This window comes from Arabidopsis thaliana, chromosome 5 (assembly GCF_000001735.4).
Source record: "Arabidopsis thaliana chromosome 5, partial sequence".
NCBI classification, from domain to species: domain Eukaryota; kingdom Viridiplantae; phylum Streptophyta; class Magnoliopsida; order Brassicales; family Brassicaceae; genus Arabidopsis; species Arabidopsis thaliana.
The window spans coordinates 3353415-3373161 of NC_003076.8; the positions used below are offsets into that span (position 1 = coordinate 3353415).

General features: G+C 37.8%; 6 protein-coding genes, 1 long non-coding RNA gene and 1 pseudogene across 17 annotated transcripts; 5 read left to right on the forward strand and 3 right to left on the reverse strand.

Moving 5' to 3' along the window:
• Window positions 1-27: 27 nt before the first annotated feature.
• Window positions 28-1710, forward strand: CYP81K1 (cytochrome P450, family 81, subfamily K, polypeptide 1). Its single transcript, NM_121099.4, has one exon. The coding sequence runs from the start codon at window positions 104-106 to the stop codon at window positions 1604-1606; it is 1503 nt and encodes a 500-aa protein (NP_196623.1). The 5' UTR covers window positions 28-103; the 3' UTR covers window positions 1607-1710.
• AT5G10620 (methyltransferase) lies at window positions 1592-3272 on the reverse strand. Of its 2 annotated transcripts, NM_001343124.1 has the most exons (8): window positions 3126-3272; window positions 2998-3029; window positions 2776-2918; window positions 2621-2687; window positions 2464-2541; window positions 2166-2311; window positions 1707-2091; window positions 1592-1612 (listed from the first exon to the last, which is right to left on the reverse strand). In NM_001343124.1, exons 1-7 carry the CDS (start codon window positions 3199-3201, stop codon window positions 2052-2054), a joined length of 582 nt encoding a protein of 193 aa, NP_001318530.1. In that variant the 5' UTR covers window positions 3202-3272; the 3' UTR covers window positions 1592-1612; window positions 1707-2051. The 2 variants fall into 2 exon arrangements, with proteins under 2 accessions (NP_001318530.1, NP_196624.1); NM_121100.3 differs by lacking the exon at window positions 1592-1612 and having other exon boundaries at window positions 1779-2091; window positions 3126-3242.
• A 2100-nt stretch (window positions 3273-5372) lies between these two features.
• Window positions 5373-6403, forward strand: AT5G10625 (flowering-promoting factor-like protein). Its single transcript, NM_203034.2, has one exon. It carries the CDS (start codon window positions 5520-5522, stop codon window positions 5856-5858), a length of 339 nt encoding a protein of 112 aa, NP_974763.1. The 5' UTR covers window positions 5373-5519; the 3' UTR covers window positions 5859-6403.
• Window positions 6404-6417: 14 nt separating this feature from the next.
• On the forward strand, window positions 6418-11209 carry AT5G10630 (Translation elongation factor EF1A/initiation factor IF2gamma family protein). 5 transcript variants are annotated; one of them, NM_001343125.1, is made up of 12 exons: window positions 6418-6843; window positions 7138-7249; window positions 7343-7507; window positions 7740-7949; window positions 8085-8162; window positions 8522-8910; window positions 8989-9099; window positions 9188-9675; window positions 9786-9954; window positions 10307-10546; window positions 10651-10785; window positions 10872-11205. In NM_001343125.1, the coding sequence occupies exons 2-12, from the start codon at window positions 7147-7149 to the stop codon at window positions 10998-11000; spliced, it is 2217 nt and encodes a 738-aa protein (NP_001331941.1). In that variant the 5' UTR covers window positions 6418-6843; window positions 7138-7146; the 3' UTR covers window positions 11001-11205. The 5 variants fall into 5 exon arrangements, with proteins under 5 accessions (NP_001331941.1, NP_001190282.1, NP_001331942.1 ...); NM_001343126.1 differs by having other exon boundaries at window positions 6653-6843; window positions 7725-7949; window positions 10872-11209; NM_001203353.2 differs by lacking the exon at window positions 7740-7949.
• A 304-nt stretch (window positions 11210-11513) lies between these two features.
• On the reverse strand, window positions 11514-15025 carry AT5G10650 (RING/U-box superfamily protein). Of its 3 annotated transcripts, none has more exons than NM_121102.6 (6): window positions 14646-15025; window positions 12725-13869; window positions 12578-12628; window positions 12380-12481; window positions 12115-12273; window positions 11514-11963 (listed from the first exon to the last, which is right to left on the reverse strand). In NM_121102.6, exons 2-6 carry the CDS (start codon window positions 13847-13849, stop codon window positions 11823-11825), a joined length of 1578 nt encoding a protein of 525 aa, NP_196626.2. In that variant the 5' UTR covers window positions 13850-13869; window positions 14646-15025; the 3' UTR covers window positions 11514-11822. The 3 variants fall into 3 exon arrangements, with proteins under 3 accessions (NP_196626.2, NP_001331828.1, NP_001031869.1); NM_001036792.3 differs by having other exon boundaries at window positions 11558-11963; window positions 14097-14668; NM_001343128.1 differs by having other exon boundaries at window positions 11544-12273; window positions 14646-14850.
• Window positions 15026-15848: 823 nt separating this feature from the next.
• Window positions 15849-16052, forward strand: AT5G01805. The gene has a single exon (NR_142547.1). It is a non-coding gene; the product is annotated as an other RNA (long non-coding RNA).
• A 629-nt stretch (window positions 16053-16681) lies between these two features.
• Window positions 16682-18934, forward strand: AT5G10660 (calmodulin-binding protein-like protein; the record flags this gene model as incomplete). 3 transcript variants are annotated; one of them, NM_001343129.1, is made up of 2 exons in its annotated part: window positions 16682-16999; window positions 17105-18520. In NM_001343129.1, the coding sequence occupies exon 2, from the start codon at window positions 17139-17141 to the stop codon at window positions 18360-18362; it is 1224 nt and encodes a 407-aa protein (NP_001318531.1). In that variant the 5' UTR covers window positions 16682-16999; window positions 17105-17138. The 3 variants fall into 3 exon arrangements, with proteins under 3 accessions (NP_001318531.1, NP_196627.1, NP_001190283.1); NM_001203354.2 differs by lacking the exon at window positions 16682-16999 and adding an exon at window positions 18737-18934 and having other exon boundaries at window positions 17062-18299; NM_121103.3 differs by having other exon boundaries at window positions 16745-18362.
• On the reverse strand, window positions 18673-19424 carry AT5G10670 (annotated as a pseudogene; the record flags this gene model as incomplete). The annotated part of the gene is made up of 2 exons: window positions 18673-19322; window positions 19418-19424.
• Between the last annotated feature and the right edge of the window lie 323 nt (window positions 19425-19747).

Here is a 19747-nt window from a genome sequence, read left to right on the forward strand (position 1 = left end):
ACGCATGTTTTTTTATTTTTATTTTACGGAAAAAAATGGAATAGTAAATGATGATTGTTTTTCTCTCTTCCGATTGAATCACGAGATTGACCAAAAAAGGAAAATGGAAGACCTCTGGTTCATCTTCTTCTCCTTCCTCACAGCTACTTTAATCTTCTTCATCACCAAGAAGTTCCTGTGGAGTCTAAATTCTAAATTACCTCCAAGCCCTACGCCTCTCCCTATCATCGGCCATCTTCACCTCATCAAGAAGTATCCTTTACCACAAGCTCTACGTCATCTCTCTTCAAACTACGGCCCGGTTCTGTTCCTCAAATTTGGATGCCGTAACGTTTTGACTCTCTCTTCTCCAGATTCCATCGAAGAATGCTTCACCAATCACGACGTAACCCTCGCGAATCGTCCCAAGACCATCACCTCCGATCACTTCAGCTACGGCTATAAAAACTTTGGATTTGCTCCTTACGGTGACCTCTGGCGAACTCTCCGTCGTCTCTCCACTCTCGAGGTCTTCTCCTCCGCTAGCCTGCAGAAGAACTCTTCCATCCGAAACGAGGAAGTCTCCAACCTCTGTTTGATTATCTTCAGATTATCCCGTGACTCTCGGATAGTGGATCTCAAGTATCAATTCACTCTTCTCACGGCTCATATCATGCTTAGATTAGTATCTGGGAAGCGTGGGGTCAAAAAGAGCGATCCCGAATCAGAGAAGAGGTTCTTGGATGATTTTAAATTGAGGTTTTTCTCGAGCATGTCGATGAATGTCTGCGACTATTTTCCAGTGTTGAGGTGGATTGGGTACAAAGGTTTGGAGAAGAGAGTGATTGATATGCAGAGAATGAGAGATGAGTATCTTCAGCGACTCATTGATGATATTCGAATGAAGAACATTGATTCCTCTGGTTCCGTAGTAGAGAAATTCTTGAAGCTTCAAGAATCAGAACCTGAATTTTACGCAGATGATGTTATCAAAGGAATCATAGTGCTAATGTTCAATGGCGGAACGGATACATCACCTGTGGCAATGGAATGGGCAGTGTCACTTTTACTAAACCATCCAGATAAGCTTGAGAAGCTCAGAGAAGAAATCAAATCTAATGTTAAACACAAAGGGCTTATACAAGACTCGGATCTCTCGAGCTTACCTTATCTTCGATGTGTCATCTATGAGACGCTTAGGCTATACCCTGCAGCTCCACTCTTGCTTCCTCACTGCTCATCCAAGAGATTCAACTTAGGCAACTACGAGATTCCAGAAAACATAATGTTATTGGTGAATGCTTGGGCTGTTCATAGGGACGGTGAGCTTTGGGAAGAAGCCAATGTTTTCAAGCCGGAGAGATTTGAAGGGTTTGTTGGCGATAGAGATGGTTTTAGGTTTCTGCCATTTGGAGTTGGGAGGCGGGCGTGTCCTGCAGCTGGACTTGGAATGAGGGTAGTGTCGCTTGCTGTTGGAGCATTGGTTCAGTGTTTTGAGTGGGAGAAGGTAGAAGCAGGAGATATAGACATGAGGCCCGTGTTTGGTGTGGCAATGGCTAAGGCTGAGCCGCTTGTCGCATTGCCGAAGCCATGGTCTGAAATGGTTCCTATCTTGTCTCAGCTCTAGTGTCATCTGTGTTAGCCAAGAAATTTGATTTAGAGGATGCTTTTTATGTATACACATCAATAATAAGGAGGGCGAATGATCATAAATCACAAAAAATTACCTAACTAATGGAATCAAGATCTTTGTTCTTTAGTTTTTCGATCTTTCTTAGCCTTACCACGAAGGGGATCATACACATTCCACTAGATATGGAGAAGGATCATTGCTTTCGCATTCATTTAATCCTTATTTGACAAAAACAATTGATGCAACAAACAAAAACAGAAGTCCCACTCGATGACCGGAATCTAAACTAGATCAGAAGCAAACAAATTTGGATTGCAAACATACGTCGTACAATAAACAATTTCTCATACAACTACCAGCAGAGAAGCTTTTTAGCAATGCAGTTTCTTTGTACACGATAGAGCAAAAGAAATCCCAAAAAGTAGAGATTCATGCCTCATCAGTGATGGTAATTTTGTCCCTTGAGAATAGTCCATGACCTGAAAACAGAAAACCTATTACAACATATAAAAATGTAACTGGAATGCAGGAACAGAAGAAACAATGGTTTCACCTGTAAAGCTGTTCCATGAGCACCACAAGAGCTATCTGATGATTCAGGACCATGGAGGAAAGTCTAATGGTCACATTAGCTCGCTTCCTCACTTGCGTTCCATGTCCGTAAGCTCCACCTATACAAAACGAGATCCGCGAAGCTCCCTGAAAACAGATATAGCCACACTAAGGCTGAGTGACCATCTTAAGCTTATCAATCATAAAGACAGTTTCTCCAAGATGAGACTAGATTCAAACCCAACAAGTCATTACATACAATCAATTTGATTACTTTACTTGAAGACTAACAAGCTTACACTGTTTCCTGCATCCCCAAGTAACTCAGCCATCTGCTCTGAATCAATGTCGCGGCCTCTCTCGTCAAGCACCACAACCTAAAATCTCACAAATCAGATGGACCCATCTAGAATAATCAATCACATTGACTAAATCTAAGGAGGTTACTATTAATACCCAATCATCAGACCCAATAAGCTTCATCATAGCCACTTCTTCATCCTCGACCTGAGCTCTAACATCCCTGTGAATAAAAAAACTATTGGTTTCCAGAGAAAGCTACCAACAATAAAATTTCCTGAGTTGGGTCTGTCAAATTCAAGGAAACGTACTGAGCATTTCGAGGATTGGAGCGAACCAATGAATCTTCAAAGGAACAGTAAGGTTTAAGCTTGATTTTGTATTCATCGACCAAGAGTCGAACACCTTCTGATCTCTTTTTCCCCACTGTTATTACTCGTATAGGAAGAGCTCTCTGTGAACCAAAGTGACAATTCCATCAAACCCAAATGCCCAAATTCAAATAAGCTCGAGCAGAGATTGTTTTTAGTTACCACTGCTTGACCCGCGTATCTACAAGTTCTTCCTGATACAAGTCACGAACCAGATGACCAAACACAATCTTCAGCATTGCGTTCGAAAGCAACAAAAACCAAAACCAATTTTTAAATGAAAAAGAAACCTTTTTCCTGAGGAGTAGGAGAAGCAGATGCATATGGCTGATTCAGGTGAGAATTGGCCATGACAGAGATGGACATTTTTGTGTTCTTCAAAGTTCACCAAAAATTTTCATTAACCGTGTTTACGCTAATCCACATGACTACATGAGATTCGAAGCCTCCGGTTGATATCGAGGGTCTAAGGCCCAATGCTTACAATATCAAATTATGGGCCTAACTATACAATCATCGTAGCCCATTTATAGCGTCTATGAAAAAATTACTTTTCCCTATTTGCTAATAAAACTAAATGATTCGATTTATGTACTAATCTACTGATTACATTTGTGTCCGAAGAAGGCATGAAAAGACAACGTCAGACTTTGTTAATTATCAGATAATCATTTATTATTCCGAACAATGCATCCCCTACCACCAGATCAATTTTTATATAGTTTAGTGATGTTCTTTTTTTTTTTCATTCAACACATTTTAAAACTTTATAATAAGCATGGAACAAAAATATGCGTCTTCTTTTGTATATATTCCCCCAATCTACATACCTTTAATTAGTTCTAATTCCGTATTAAACAACTCTTGGCATCTCTACACTCATTTGCCCATCCATGCATCTTTTTTTATCTTTTTACGTTAATATTAGTACCTGAATCAAATATATTTACACTGCCCGAATATTTATAAAGTGAACCAATTTTATCTGAAATAAAATTTTATATATGTATATATTGAGTTTTTAGGTGTCTTGATTATGAGTCAAACTAATACGATTCTAGAATCAGTATGTAAAATGCAAATGATCGATACGTACACAAAGTTTGTTCGAACTCGTGGTCGGCTTGCTGTACTAATTCCATTCATCTTGAAATAAAACACTCCGTTCCTTGAACGAGACGTTAACTAGAGTACATATTCCGTTTTACTACTTATGTAATCAGAATACGAATTTTTCTTTAATATATGAAAACGATGTCTTCAATAATAAGATTTAAGAATGCATGATTCGGTCAGTGACGTATTAAGCTCTCTCGGTATGTACTAATAAAATCGAAAATTGGCTGGCTAGAATAATATTTTTGGTGAAAAATAACTACGTCGACTAGCCTCGGATAACTAATTATTATTATTAATCGAAAAGTAATAGTTATCAGTTGATGGAGAATAGTCTCGTAGACAATTAAATACGTGATTCTCCCATATGCTATTCGGAAATGAATTAGCCCCCACCACTAAGGCTCCTTTCCATGTGTTTTGTATGCTGAATTTTTTGCTAAAAATGCTGAGAAATATGGATCTAAACTTGTTAGAATTAGCCTAAAAATAAGGTTTCTTTCGTACATATGCATATATAGTATTACGGTAATAGTATTACGGTAATACTATTACCCTAAACTATCAATTACTCGTAAGCTACTGAGCATCTATAGAATTTTCACCATTCATTCTGAAAAATAATAGACAACTTTAAAGTTTAAATACATTTTTGTTATAACAAAGTTAAAAAAAAAGAGAGGTTAAAATACATTTTCTTAGGTGTTATAGTAAGAAAAGGCTTAAAACTATATATGAAAGGAAAATAAAAGAAAGCCCTTTTTGTAAAGTTTTATTATAGATGCAAGATCAACCATTAACAAAAAGAGAACCTATCGTAAATCAATTTTTTTTTGTTTTAAGATAAATAGATCGAGAAGAATTGAGGAATGGTAAGCATGACCCACAATATCTAGATTCTCCATACGACGGAGACAGATTTTTTATATATATTTATTCCAGTGTGTCGGCTTTCTATGTTCTCCCAATCCCCCATTCATTGTTTTAAAAATTTTAGGTCACTCTCGAGAATATAAACCAAATAAACTAGTGATACTTTAGCAATGATTTCTATAATGTTTTTAGCACGGAGGATGTGCCCCGTCAAAACGTTATCACCTATCATATCTTATATAATTATTGTTCTATATATGTAACATATTTAATCCAAACAAATGATATTTCTCTGTCTTGTGAATCCACACTTTGTCTAAAAGAAACATTGCAATCTAATTGAAAAGATATTTAACTCCCCATTTAAATTTGTATTACGAAAATAACTAAGTGCTCTACTTAAAATTGGAGGTCTTGTGCAATTTTTTAATTTTTTTTTGAAGTATTGAGGCAACTGTTCCACTTCACGCATGAAAAGGCGGCTGTGAAAAAATCTATCTCATGACTCATATCCAAAAAACGTTTTTTTATTTAATGTTAAAGGAGATAGTCACCTCCTCATGGCTATAAATACAGAGCCCGCACACAAACTCTCTCATAATTCATAAGTAAACACCAAAGCAATCGCTCGAGACCCCTTACAAATATCGATCTCTCTCTTTCTATATACATAACAAGACTCATTTTGTGAGGCCATGTCAGGAGTTTGGGTGTTCAATAACGGAGTGATACGTCTAGTGGAGAACCCGAACCAGTCCGGTGGAGTTTCCACACAGTCGCACGGCCGGAGAAATGTCTTGGTTTACTTGCCGACCGGTGAAGCCGTCTCATCTTACTCGTCGCTCGAACAAATCCTAAGGAGCCTCGGGTGGGAAAGATACTTCAGTGGAGACTCCGATCTCATCCAGTACCACAAACGCTCCTCCATCGACCTCATCTCCTTACCAAGAGACTTCTCCAAGTTCAACTCCGTTTACATGTACGACATCGTTGTCAAGAACCCTAATTCCTTCCACGTCCGCGATTTCAATTGAAATCCACACGGAATTAATTACCCTCGACCAAGAGGTCTAGTTTGTGTTTCTTTTGTTCAACCGGGAAATTATATTCCAGACATAAAACCTATAATTTCAAAATTGGAGCAGTGTGAATATGAATCACGTAAAGGTAGAAGAGAAGATGTGTGCAGCTGTTTGAATTCGAGAAAGGAAGCGATGACTATTGGATTATCATCACTTAGTTAGATTGTGTTTATTTGTTGATATGTGTGTTTTAAATTTTTAACTGTTTGTTTGGTTTTAACTGGTTCTCCAAGTTTGTAGCATGTGCATGCTTCTTTATTTTTCATACTTTTGTGAGGCTTGTATGGGACAAGATAGTAGTGTTGCAAAAGGTGGCACATTACTTAAAAATGTTGTTAATTTTTTGGTTGTTTGTAGCTTTGTAAGTGTGGTGCATGGTGATCGATGTAAGAATTGTGTTTCTTTTGGCTTTAAACTATTTTCCATTTACTCCGTTGGTGAGAAAGAGTTATATTTTCGTTATATATATGTAAGTGAAGTCAAATTTGTTAAAAAAAAAAGAAAAAGAAAAAAAGAAGTGAAGTTTGTTTTGAGTACAAAACTACAACTTCAAACATTACCATTATTAACGATCCAAAACATATGTTAATTGTTTATACCAAAACTATTTTCCATCAGATTTTGTCTCTTTGATTTTTCGGATCCTGGCGGAAAAAAAAAGAGAAGATTTTTCGGATCCTGGAAATATCAGATATAGGCCCGTTAAAAGCCCAACAATTTCATTAGTTATTATTTACGGTTTTGTTGTGTGTTTTCCATATTCTTACTCTATCCAACCGAAACCCGAATCCGGATCCAAATCCAGATCCGAAGCCTTCATATCGTCGGCATCAACAGGCGACGAATTACCTCAAACTCAAAGCTAAATTTACAGGCGGAGAAGTTGGATTCGAAGGAACGTCTTTCGTAAATCAATTCTGCTCTGTAACTAGTTTCTGTAAGTGTTTGGATCAATATTCTTTGTTAAGCTCAAAGTTAATGAATTTGGAATTGGATTTTCAATATCACCGTTCGTAAAATGCTTCAGAAAGATGTCTGAATTCTCTCTTTGTTACTCATTGCTTCTGATCACTGTCGGTTTTGTGGGTTTAAGTCCGACAAGTGTAGGAGCTTTTGCTTCTGAGTTATGTCGGTTTTATTATCTTAACTATATATGTGTTGTGTTTTTTTATACAGAATTGAAACTTAACTTACATACAATCTCTGTTTTTTTGTTTGCCCTTGTGCGCAGAAACAAACGATGCCTCGTAAAGGATTATCCAATTTCGATGATTATGATGATGGTTTTGATGATGATGACGATGCTTTTGATTATGACTATGATGTTGATATAGATGAACATGGTATAAACATCTTCCCATTACTTTTCTTCTGGTGGTTAATGGTCTCTCTTTAACTTGGTTTATGATTTGATTTCCTGTTTTCTTAAACTACAGAAGAAGAAGCTGCTGCTGAACCAAAGGAAGAAATTGCTAAAACGCAAGGGCTTTGGCGATGTGCTATCTGTACATATGACAATGTTGAGACTATGTTTGTGTGTGATATCTGCGGTGTTCTTCGTCATCCTGTCGCCGGAAATCAAAGTATCAATAAGAATACAGGTACTATATCTTTTCTCCTCCAATCTGTATTAGTGAGACTTTATTTTAGGCAATCTCTCTTTGCCTCTGCATAGGATACACGAATTATTGCATCCTATCTGTTTTGTTTTTCTGAGGTCACTTGATCAAGCTATTGATTTATGTTAAGAAAAAGCAGTGACTGTGGTTTTTACACTTGTGATGATTTTGGTATTCTAGGTGTTTAATTGTAGAATAGATGTGTTTTATGCAGTTGAGAGCAGATGCAAAGAACCTGTGGTATCCAAATTGGCAAAGTCCCTTTTCGGATCAGTCCCATCTAATAAACCGAAAAGAGCTGTTCTTTGTCTGCCTGAACACACGAATCTTGTGATGGAACAGGGACCTCTGCCTGGAATTTCCCGTGGGAATATTCATGATCTTTACAAGGCCTTTAGTTCTAAAAATTCCTGCGTTAGTATAGGTTGTCAACTTGCTGTAGTTTGATAGAGTTTTCTGTTTTTTCACTTATCATGGCAAGCTGTTCGTGTTGTGAGTCTCTTTGCAATTGTGGTGTTGCAAAGGCGTTATTCTGACAGTTCCTTTTCAACTTATGTAGCACCTTTCAAGTTTGATGCTCCATCGCCAGATGATTTAGTCTCCAATGGACTAACATCCTCAAAAACTGGTCCAAAAGGTATACACACTTGGTTTTCACTTTGAGTTTGATGCTGTAATGATAAAGTACGGATTAACTTATATTGATATGGATCCAATGACGCCTTGGGTAGTCTATTCACGTAGTGACATAGAGAAAAGGAAACATTACCTCAAGTCCTAGTCTAACTAGGATTTATAGTTCAATTACTTATTGCAATAGGATTTCTCTTTTTTTGTTTCGTTCCTTTGTATTTTTGGGTTATTTTTCTTATTAATATGGCTAAAATTTGTTTGTGAATTTCATCCAAGTTATTCTCTTTGGGCGTTTTTACTCTGTTCTGTTTCAAATTTTTGATAAAAGGTTTTCGTTTTTGAATTGGGTTCTTAACTCTATAGGCTCAGGTGATGCTAGCATGAGACAGAAGGAGAAGCAAGATAGCGTAGAACAGAAACCTTTAAAGAAAGGAGGAGATAGTTCAGAAACAAGCTCCCGAGGTAGACATGATAAACTTGATGATAAGGGCGGTGCTGGCGGCATAAAATCAGGCAAAAGTTTGCCAAAAGCAAAAGCAGATATGTCTAATGAGACAAGTTCGTCCTCTAAATATATGGAGACGTCGGAGAGTCTTACTGGTACTATGAACAAGATGTCTTTGATTGGGGAAACAGAAAACTCTAGCGATATTAAAATTAGAGGACCAAAATCACAATCTAAGCATAAGCCAGAGGAGTGGATGCTTCTTGATAAAGAATCAGATGCACTAAGCCAGCTTAATCTTGCCATCGTGAGTTTCTTCAACGACTGGCGACTATTTATTGATTTTTGTCCAGGCAGATTACTGATGGTTGCAATCTGATTATAGGTGGGGCATGTTGATTCCGGTAAGTCTACACTTTCGGGTAGATTATTGCATCTTTTGGGAAGAATATCGCAGAAGCAAATGCACAAGTATGAGAAAGAAGCAAAGTTGCAGGTAACTTGTTGTTTTGTTTGGATCTTAGGTACTTGAATTTTCAATATTCTGCTATGCTTGCTTGACATTGTCTTTCTGATCTGATCAGGGCAAAGGGTCCTTTGCATATGCCTGGGCATTGGATGAGAGTGCTGAAGAGAGGGAACGAGGAATAACAATGACTGTGGCTGTTGCTTATTTCAATTCCAAAAGACATCATGTTGTTTTGCTCGACTCTCCTGGACACAAAGATTTTGTTCCAAACATGATAGCAGGAGCAACACAAGCAGATGCTGCGATTCTTGTCATAGATGCATCTGTTGGTGCTTTTGAAGCTGGTTTTGATAATTTGAAAGGGCAGACAAGGGAGCATGCACGGGTTCTGAGAGGTTTTGGCGTGGAGCAAGTCATAGTTGCAATCAACAAAATGGATATTGTTGGCTACTCAAAGGAAAGATTTGATTTGATTAAGCAGCACGTTGGATCTTTTTTGCAATCCTGTCGTTTTAAGGATTCTTCTCTGACATGGATTCCATTAAGTGCCATGGAAAACCAAAACTTGGTGGCAGCTCCCTCTGATAACCGCCTATCCTCATGGTATGCTCCTGTTTTCCTTTCTGAACTGGCATTTCTGGTACAGATAGCTGGTAATTTACTTAGCATGCTCGAAATAGGCCATGAAATGGTTTAATTTTTTGCTAATTCAGGTATCAAGGTCCATGTTTATTGGATGCCGTCGACTCTGTCAAGTCTCCTGATAGAGACGTCTCAAAGCCTCTACTCATGCCTATATGTGACGCTGTAAGATCAACTTCGCAAGGGCAGGTATCTGCATGTGGCAAACTTGAAGCTGGAGCTGTCCGGCCAGGATCTAAGGTACAAATTTCACTATGGGAAGTTTTCTTCTCGTTTGGTTGCGTGATTGATGATTTTATATCTGTCTACCTGAATTAACCTTAGGATACGCTTTTCTGGTGATTTTACCTTTCCATTCCCATCCCATATCTGAGTCGCTCGACCTAAACCCATGATTGAACTTTTAACATCAAATGCCCACAATTACTATATTGTTTACAATATCTGTTTGGGTGTTGGAAGGTTTCACAGTATTAAATTCCCTTTGTTATCAGTAGCTTTCGATCAAATTATTTTCTTGCTGTTCTCTTGTTTAATGAAACAAATGAAACTGCTTCAACTGATTACTTAAATTACTGGAACTTTCTGCTAGGTAATGGTTATGCCATCAGGAGATCAAGGAACCATACGATCACTAGAGCGTGACTCTCAGGCTTGCACCATTGCAAGAGCTGGAGATAACGTAGCGTTAGCGTTGCAAGGGATCGATGCAAATCAAGTAATGGCAGGAGATGTATTGTGCCATCCTGATTTCCCTGTATCAGTAGCAACTCATTTGGAATTGATGGTGCTCGTCTTGGAAGGCGCAACACCGATCTTGCTCGGTTCTCAGGTAAAACCAAAAACAAAAAAAAGGGCCCTTGTTCCCTCTTGCTCGATTCTCCATAATCCGTTCCATGTTTTCTGATTCTTTTCATTGAAATTCAATCATTGTAGTTGGAGTTTCATGTGCATCATGCAAAGGAAGCAGCAACAGTTGTGAAACTTGTGGCAATGCTTGATCCCAAAACAGGGCAGCCAACAAAGAAGTCTCCTCGTTGTCTAACTGCTAAACAGAGCGCAATGCTTGAGGTTTGAAAAATTCTTTGCCTTATGAGGTAAATTATAAATTATTACAACAGCGGATTCGATCTGACAATTTTTGGTTGTAACTGCAGGTTAGTCTCCAAAATCCAGTATGTGTGGAGACATTTTCTGAGAGTAGAGCTCTTGGAAGAGTGTTCCTTAGATCATCGGGAAGAACTGTTGCTATGGGCAAAGTTACTCGGATTATCCAAGACTCATAAACATTCTCTGTTGTTGTACGAGTTTTACTTGTTCACTATAAATCAAGTCGTCCCAAGTTTTGTCTGCAATACAGTATCAGGAAATATCCTAAAATAGATCATGCAAAATTCGAATCAAATTTTATTGTGTAATTCAATTTATCCATTTTTTTTTGTGTTTAACACAATAAATCTTTCTTCTTAAAAATAAGTCTTTTTATTTGCAGTAATTCTGTAGACTATGATGAGTTGATGACACTATATAATCTTCGTAAGGTAATAAACTCAGTACAAAAAGAGTGGAGGTCAAAGTTAAGATAAAATCTCTCTACAAGATCAAAGTTAAGACAAGTGATACGAAACATTCTACAATGCAAAACATGAAAACATAATATTTTGTTTTCTGCAATTTCATGCAAATAACTTGAGACACTTTTTGAACAACACTGATTTTTACATATGAATTCATCTTGCAATTTTTCCTAACATTTCTATAGAGTGACATGTTAGTATTCCCGTATAATATAACTCAGTGTAATCTTGACTCTTTAGGAGTATGAAGAGTGCAGAAAGAGAGTGTATTTGTTTGTATAAACCAAAACATGTTTCAGGTTCAAATCAAAGTCGAGCTTTTAATACAGAAGGAGAAGAAAATGGTCACCTGATCTTATTTACCCATTTGTACCCAATTAGGTCAAAAGAAAGATACTGTTATATGTACAAAAGAAAAGAGAAGAGAGAGCAAGATGATGTAGAGACAAGCACTTGGTGAAGAAAATAGCAATGTATCTGCATCATCTTGGAATCATCCCACAAAGCTAAAACTGCTGTTGGCATTATTCACTAAATCGACTTCTCTTCTTCCGCAGAGGTTTTGCAGATTGGGCACCAATTCTTCATCCGCAGCCATTGTTGTACACAGCTCACATGGTACATATGTTGACATGGAATAGTCCCTAATTCATCTCCATCAACATACTCTTCCTGCATATAACATCAAGAACATTAACATTAGCTTCGGTTTTACTAAAACCTTTTAGTACACTGTCCTAGTTCAGCTCAGATACTAGACAAAGCAGTGGATTATTTCTAGTTTGGGGTACAAATTGGGGTGAAGATAGATTTTTAAAAAGACCTGGCAAATACTGCACTTGATATCATCATCCTTATACAGAGAGATGGAACCGGTTTCATCTGTCTCCTGATAAATGCTTTGCTTAAGGCTTCTTGAGAGTGCTTCTTCGCTTAGAGCTGTGCTCACTGTACCCATTTTATCCCCCAAAGCTAGTAACTCCTGCAAGTTTGTATTCATATGGTTTTAGCTTTCATAGACTTTTTGAGTTTGTGACTGTTAAGCTACAATAGTCCAAGGACCAAGAAGTAAAACATGCAAGACTGACCTCATATGACATGTTATCGATGTCAAGCCTCATATCTCTATGCTGATCATAGAATCTGAACATACCACTTGAGAATAGATTGGTCTCTATAGAAGCCAGTTGCTATGGGAAAAGAAGCAGAACAGAAATTAGCATCGTCAGGAAAACCATAAGCTCAGACAAAACTTGTTCATATCAAAATACCAAGCTGCTTTATACCTCATATGTAAGCTCTTCATCATGTTCAATCCTTTCCAGGGCCAACAATACCTGAAACATTTTTAAAATAGTATTTTGTTATCAAAATTCACGACCACTCGGGAACAACATATCAATGACTTCAGACAAAATGGTGATGGAAAATACCTCTGCAATTCCATTCATGTTGTAGTGACTCAAACCATCCCGGTTCACCAAAGAGCTTGAAGGGTCAGCTTCCGTGGGGCTACCAGGCATATTGCTATGTACGCGTCCAGTACTACTGTATATATTTGATGGACAAAACGAAAGAGAAGGATTGGGATCGGTTGGTGTTGTAGGATGAGGCATTTGTCGAGAAGTAGCAGAGGATGCAGTAGCTCCAAGTCGCTCTGATCTACCAAAATAACCAGCTCTCCTACAACCATTTGAAACAACAGTACTGCTGTCCCTAATACTTGGTACTACTCGATTTCTTCTGTTATCAGAAACTGTGACGCCATTGCCATGAGAAGAAATTTGATTCCTTACCTTTGGAACCAACACACTAGTCTTACTACCTTTGCTAGATAAGCTGCTCTCTCCATCAGCGTTTTTCTTTTTAGTCACACTGATTTTTGTTGCTGAGTTTGAGTTAGTTGGAAGAACATCAGACACAGAATTGCAGCTCAAGTTCCTCAATCTATGCCTACTCAAACCGCCTCTTACAGTGTGCTCACTGTTACCAGAAGATGTAGAAACAGAAGGACCCGTCAGAGCATCGCGGGTACCCAATTCAGACTTTGGATGACTAATTCTGCTGGTTCCTCTACTTGAGCTTCCTGCCTTTGTTATTACAACTTCTCTAGAGACAGCGCTTTGAGGATGAACATTGATTGTGACTCTTTTAGTCTTTTGGCGTGGAAGTGTGGGCTCTGTTGCAGCTGGATCATCATGAATACAACTCGTTTCCGAAGATTCAGTGTCTAAACTAGATGACGGCTGTCTTCTTGCAGTAACTTTGGCTGGCTTTCTCAAGTATCCAAATCCACCAGGAGTACGAGATGAGCTCCCAACAATTTCCTTTCTATTTAAGGTAGATGGAACCGGAGGCAGACCAACTTTTGTATTGTTATCCGTAGAGCCAATCCGAGATCTCTTGGTAGAAGTTACCTTTGCAGTACAACCAACTCGGCTGCAGAAAGGAACATTCTTACCATCTGTCTTGTTCATATTCTCACGCAGGGTAAGACCACTGGCTTTCCGAGGCACAACCAACCGGTCAACAGATCGTTTACCAGCACATCCATCCATGAATCAAAGAAACACTTTCCCTGCAAGACAAAAACAAGTATCAATACAGATATCTGGTTAAAAAGTGCATACAAATAGTAATAATCCACTAACACCAAACAGAAAAACCTATAAAATAATAGCTTCAATAAAGTCATGGAAGCTTTAAGATTGTCTTCCACCAAAACATAAAGCAAGTCGTTGAAAGTTAAAAAAGCATCACGGAGAAAGAAAGAAAGAAACAGACAACCACATAAAAAAAGCTTACGGTAACAACATGGATGTAGATAATAAATCATCCAGAGCAAAACACTTGATGTATCATAAACATCAAGCTGATGATTCGGTGATCGTAGATAGATAAGAGAGAGAGATGAACAAAAAACTAGTTAAAAGAAACGAAAAGAGAGAGAGAGAAAGGAGGTGACTTTAATGGTTCCAAAAGAAAGGGTCTGATTCGAATTACACGGACTTTCCATAAACATAACAACAACCCTTTTCTCCGCGATTCCAGCTTCACCATGAAACAAAGCCATCAACAACAAAATCTAAACAGAGAGATGAGACAATTAAAGAAACTTTGCCCTTCAAAATTTTTCCGATCAAGCTACAAGTTAACAGGATTCGAACCCTAACTGTGAAATTGAAGAAAAATCTTCCAAAGTTGAAAATTTCAATCCAAATACAGAAACAACAAGAGAGAATCAGATACAACAAATATATCAACTTTTTTTTTTCTTTCTCGAGATCATTTTAGAGAAACCATGTCAGCTGCTGCGAGAGAGAGGGGAAGAAAAAAAAAACTTTCCGGCGTTACCTTTATTTTTTTCCTTTGCCGAGAGATTACTCTGCGCCGTCTGTGAGAATTAACAAAAAACGTGGAGCGAAGTAGAAGAGAGAGGAGAAGAAGATATATATATATATGAAAATAAAAAATATTGTGGGAGAAGAAAAAAAAAGAAGTGGCGTAGCAAATATGGAAAAAGCGGTTAGAGAGATCAGGACCGTTGATTCGGGTTGGGTTCAGTGGAAGCTAAAGATTGACGGCTGAGATGTACACTGACGTCGTCCTCAGTGGATGGAAGAGTATTAGGAAGAATTAAAACGACACCGTTGTCCGTTAGCGGCGTTACGTATTGTGGACGGAATGATAATTGAGTAATTGAATTTTGTATTTTTTTTGGTGAAATATTAATGGATGAGTTATATATATATATATATATATATATATATATATGGGATTGACGATTATATTATACTGTAACTGGTGGAAAGTGTAATGGATTAGTTAATTTTGTAGATAAAAAGGATTTAGATTAGATTAATCAAATTATTGATATTGACAATGTCGAGAAAGGTGTAATAACAAACGTATCGTCCTTTTTGGCGTAAATCAAGAGACTCCCTATGTATCGTTCTTCGCATGATTATTATACTCCTATAAACTAAATACTAAACATGTATATTCTTTGTTTAGCATCAGAATTCATAAAAACAAAGACGATATTATTTCACTTAAATACAAATTTCTTGGCTATAACTTATTCACCCAAGTTTCTCATATATATATATATATGATAAATAAAAACCTAAACAACAGTTTTTTAAAATAAAGCAAAAGATAAATTTTGCAAATAGATCAAACGTGGAATCCTTGGGTAGGGAATTCCCAAAGAGGCAAAGACTTAGAACAACACGTTTGAAACTCTTATGAGGTTTTTATTAGCAAATAAAGAACTCTTATGACTTATGAGGTTCATATACAAAGCTTGCACTTTATAAGTTGTTTTATGTCTTTTAAAGCGTGGATACATCGACCACCATTTCTCCACTTTAACATTTGTTTTCATTTCTTTTATTGGGAACTTTTTTTCATTTTCATGTATAATCCCTGTGTCTTTTTTCTTTTCAAATAAGCAATCATATCACAAGTAGTTGATTATCTTCGAAATATATATGAATTCAGCAAATTGTTTCGTGAACCTTAGCTTCAATCAAAATATGTATCATTTAACTTTTTCTTGTTGGGGGAAAAATGATCATTTTCTGACTTGGTCGGAGTTTCTGATTTTCGGATACGACCCAATATTTGATCAACACAAAATACGTATGCATGTCAGGAATGCTATGCTAGGTCCAAAAATTAACCGAAAAAAAAACTTTTGAAGTTTTTAGTGTTCTAGAGGTCCTTTAATTCGAGACTCTCCCCGTTAGAGATTCCTACTAGGCTGCTAGTGTTTTAAGACATTATTATGCTCTATGTAAGCAACCTACATTACGGGATGAACAATATAGAGAGATGATTGCTTGGCGGATCAGGAGGAATCATGACGGTAAAAGCAAAGATGATAGAATAACTACTGAATTCTCCACCCAAGACTCTCTTGCTAGAGCCATCAGTTTTACAAATGGTATGAACGTTTGGTTTAGAACCCTATATATATTTGAGTATAGCCACATATCGATGCATCACTCGATTTGGATTTCCCATCTTTGACTTTTTTTATGTTTTAAATTCCAATAGCCAGTTGTTTTATACATACACTTTTTTATGACATCTAATATATCATCTTATTGTTAATAATCAACAAACAAATAAATAAATGAAATCGTTACTTCTCTTTTTAGGCAACAAATCACAGAGTAGTCTTTCAATTTAATGTGTGGATTGGTAAAAGCTAAAAACAATTGAATTGTTATTTAATTCAAAACTAAATTAGGAAGAATATATTTTTCCATTGAATGTAAAGCATTAAAAAAATACAATTAGTTATTATTTATATAAGGAAATAAAAATAATGATAAATAAATTTAGACATGTATATCTATGTAATAGAAATTACGTGGTAAGACATATACTTTAATACAAAGATAGACTAGCTCAAACAAAAGTCTACGGTTTTCCAAAACGATTTACTTATAAATTTGGGTATTATTTTGTTTAGGAACAAATAAATAAATCGAGGATCCATGGTCTCCACCACCACCACCACACCTAAGAGATGCGAGATTTAAGCTCCATTTACAAAAACTGAGTTCCAAAAATAAATTAGCAAACCCTAATTTTCAACCACAAATCTTTGGAGCTTACGTTCCTTGATATACACGCCTCTTCTCCTTGGTTCAATAGCAAAATCCAAAATTATTCCATCTAGTTCCTTTGATCTCAAGGTATTCTTCTTCTTCTCATATTCTTAACTCTTTAAGGCTGGCTACTCTTATTTGATATCCTTCTGAAATATTGCAATTTCCTTTTTTCTAATTGTGCGTTGTTAGGTAGCGTCTCAGGTCGTTATTTGATTTCTTAATAATGGCAACGACGTCTAGTACAACGAAAACGAAACGGGACAACAAAAACCTAACCAGATCAAAATCACTCGGCAGAAAGCCAAAGCCGGTCTCATCATCAGAGCCTGAAGCGAACGCAGATGGATCTGATCGGAAAACAATTGGGAAGCCTTTGCCTAATTATCTGAAACCTACAATCAGCTCGAGACCGGACCCGGTCAAGTTCTTGAGAAAGAACAACGCCGTCGAAGAAAATCAGAAGCTTCTTCGTAGACGATCCTTTGATCATCCTCCTTCGTCTTTGACTTCTCCATCAACTTCATCAGCCCATAGATCTCTCAATACCTCTCCTGCCCACCCACACCTGCGAGACAAACCCGCGGTTCCAAGGGAGAAGCCTGTCACTGGTCTGCGTTCTACATCTTTCCATGGAAGCAGCAGGGGAGGTCTCAGAGGAAGCAGTACGGTGAAATCACCTCCTGTGGCTTCAAGAGGATCTTCAGGGGTAAAGAAGAGCGGTCTAAGCGGTAACAGTTCTTCCAAGAGCAAAAAGGAAGGTTCTGGGAATGTTCCCAAGAAGTCTTCGGGTAAAGAGATTTCCCCGGATTCTTCTCCTCTTGCGTCTGCTCACGAAGACGAAGAAGAGATTGTCAAGGTTGAGACCGATGTACACATTTCTGACCACGGAGAGGAACCGAAAGAGGAAGATAAAGATCAGTTTGCACAACCGGATGAATCCGGTGAAGAGAAGGAGACCAGTCCAGTGGCTGCCTCCACAGAAGAACAAAAAGGAGAACTGATCGATGAGGATAAAAGCACAGAGCAAATAGAGGAGCCGAAAGAACCAGAGAACATCGAAGAAAACAACAGTGAAGAAGAGGAAGAAGTCAAAAAGAAATCTGATGATGAGGAAAATAGCGAGACAGTTGCTACTACTACAGATATGAATGAAGCTGTGAATGTCGAAGAAAGTAAGGAAGAGGAAAAGGAAGAAGCAGAAGTTAAAGAAGAGGAGGGCGAAAGCAGCGCCGCGAAAGAAGAAACAACCGAAACAATGGCTCAAGTAGAAGAATTACCAGAGGAAGGAACAAAGAATGAAGTGGTGCAAGGGAAGAAGGAATCTCCAACAGCCTACAACGATGTAATAGCAAGTAAGATGCAAGAGAACTCGAAGAAGAACAAGGTCTTGGCTCTTGCTGGAGCCTTTCAAACCGTTATTGACTATGAAACTGCTGCATCTAAGTGATATACATCTGCAGTATATCACATGCAGACATTTGCAACTGTGTCTTAATTATTAGTTTCCTATGTCAGTGCTTTTCTTGTTTCTTGTTAATTTTCTTTCTATAATTCAGCATAGCATAAGTGTTGGACAAGTGATATGGTTTTGCCTGTGAACATGAACTAGTCATCTGCTTTTTTTTCTTCACTGAAAGAGATTTCTATATGCAAAAACGTGACATTCTACGAAAGAAGTAACTCATATAAGAAGCGATGAATCTATCAGTTCATCTATATTTATTCTATGTCAACTACTGATGAAGCGGAACAATTGTCTAACTCACACTGTTACAATCCTCCCGATGCCCGATGCCCGATGCCCGATGCAAACGTGGAGAGAGAGAGAGAGAGAGAGAGAGAGAGAGAGAGAGAGAGAGAGAGAGAGGATTTGGTTCTCGAAGAGAATCTTCAAGTTGCTGGTGTACGTCAAAACCATTTCCATGGTGTACGCTCGTTTTATCTAGAACACCTCCTCTCTGGGGTTGCAACTCATGCACAGTGTTATCACCTTGTAGCAGTGGGAAGCCTTTGTTGTAAGGCGGAACAGCAATTTCAAGAGGATCTAGGAACTCAAGCTTATCGTCTACTTTTCTCTTAAAGGTGACAAAAAGATTCACAGAACTGTCAGACTTTAGAAGAGACTTGAACATTCTGAAAGACCAATCATCCTTGATTTCCGTCGGAGGTGTTTCCTGACCGTTGAGCCTCACCAAAACGTCGTCAGCCCAGAACGACATCTCAACAAAGACGTCGTGACCAACCATGGAGAATCTTCGCCGGAGAACTTGTTCAAGTGATTTGAAAGTCTGAATTTTTTCGCAGTTAATAGCCTTTCCTGGCCTAGTTTTATCAACCTTGAAATCCCACCAACCATTGGAGTAGCAAATCCACCGGCCGACCATGGAGACGCAGGATTCATCGTCCCCTGAAAAAACGAAAACAGAGTCATCGTCTCCATCGTTATTTGTTGGTCGTACACTCAATTTCATAAACTGTAAAGCTTCTTATGATAACTCATACCTTCCATCTCGACAGATTTTGACAATGTGTGTATGATTTTTGAAGTGACGAGGGTTTATCTTCTTTTGACAATGACGACTTCAGAGAAGATGTCGACGACGAGAGAAGTTTATGTTCAACGAGGGTTTAGGAGATAAGTTTATGTTGAATTTTGAATGATATTGGGCTGGTTTGAATTTGGCCCATTAGTTTTCATCAAAACACAAGAGGGGTAAAACGGTCTTTGACTATTAGCTGTATTAGAGGAGGGCTGTATTAGAGAGGACAGAAGAAACTACCCTATCAACCTATTTTTAAAAAAACTGTCTACTTCTCAAATTATTTCCCTAA

What these genes read in the sequence shown, in the direction of transcription:
- AT5G10650 (NM_121102.6), bottom strand. Translation starts at nt 13,849, where the DNA reads ATGGATGGATGTGCTGGTAAACGATCTGTTGACCGGTTGGTTGTGCCT. An exon ending in ACATGAATGGAATTGCAGAG is followed by an intron (nt 12,629 to 12,724) that starts GTATTTTCCATC and finishes AAAATGTTTCAG; the next exon opens with GTATTGTTGGCCCTGGAAAG. An exon ending in TCGATAACATGTCATATGAG is followed by an intron (nt 12,274 to 12,379) that starts GTCAGTCTTGCA and finishes ACAAACTTGCAG; the next exon opens with GAGTTACTAGCTTTGGGGGA.
- AT5G10625 (NM_203034.2), top strand. Translation starts at nt 5,520, where the DNA reads ATGTCAGGAGTTTGGGTGTTCAATAACGGAGTGATACGTCTAGTGGAG.
- CYP81K1 (NM_121099.4), top strand. Translation starts at nt 104, where the DNA reads ATGGAAGACCTCTGGTTCATCTTCTTCTCCTTCCTCACAGCTACTTTA.
- AT5G10620 (NM_001343124.1), bottom strand. Translation starts at nt 3,201, where the DNA reads ATGTCCATCTCTGTCATGGCCAATTCTCACCTGAATCAGCCATATGCA. An exon ending in TCCTACTCCTCAGGAAAAAG is followed by an intron (nt 3,030 to 3,125) that starts GTTTCTTTTTCA and finishes GACTTGTATCAG; the next exon opens with GAAGAACTTGTAGATACGCG. An exon ending in GATACGCGGGTCAAGCAGTG is followed by an intron (nt 2,919 to 2,997) that starts GTAACTAAAAAC and finishes TTTGGTTCACAG; the next exon opens with AGAGCTCTTCCTATACGAGT.
- AT5G10630 (NM_001343126.1), top strand. Translation starts at nt 7,147, where the DNA reads ATGCCTCGTAAAGGATTATCCAATTTCGATGATTATGATGATGGTTTT. An exon ending in GATAACCGCCTATCCTCATG is followed by an intron (nt 9,676 to 9,785) that starts GTATGCTCCTGT and finishes TTGCTAATTCAG; the next exon opens with GTATCAAGGTCCATGTTTAT. An exon ending in AACAGAGCGCAATGCTTGAG is followed by an intron (nt 10,786 to 10,871) that starts GTTTGAAAAATT and finishes TTGTAACTGCAG; the next exon opens with GTTAGTCTCCAAAATCCAGT.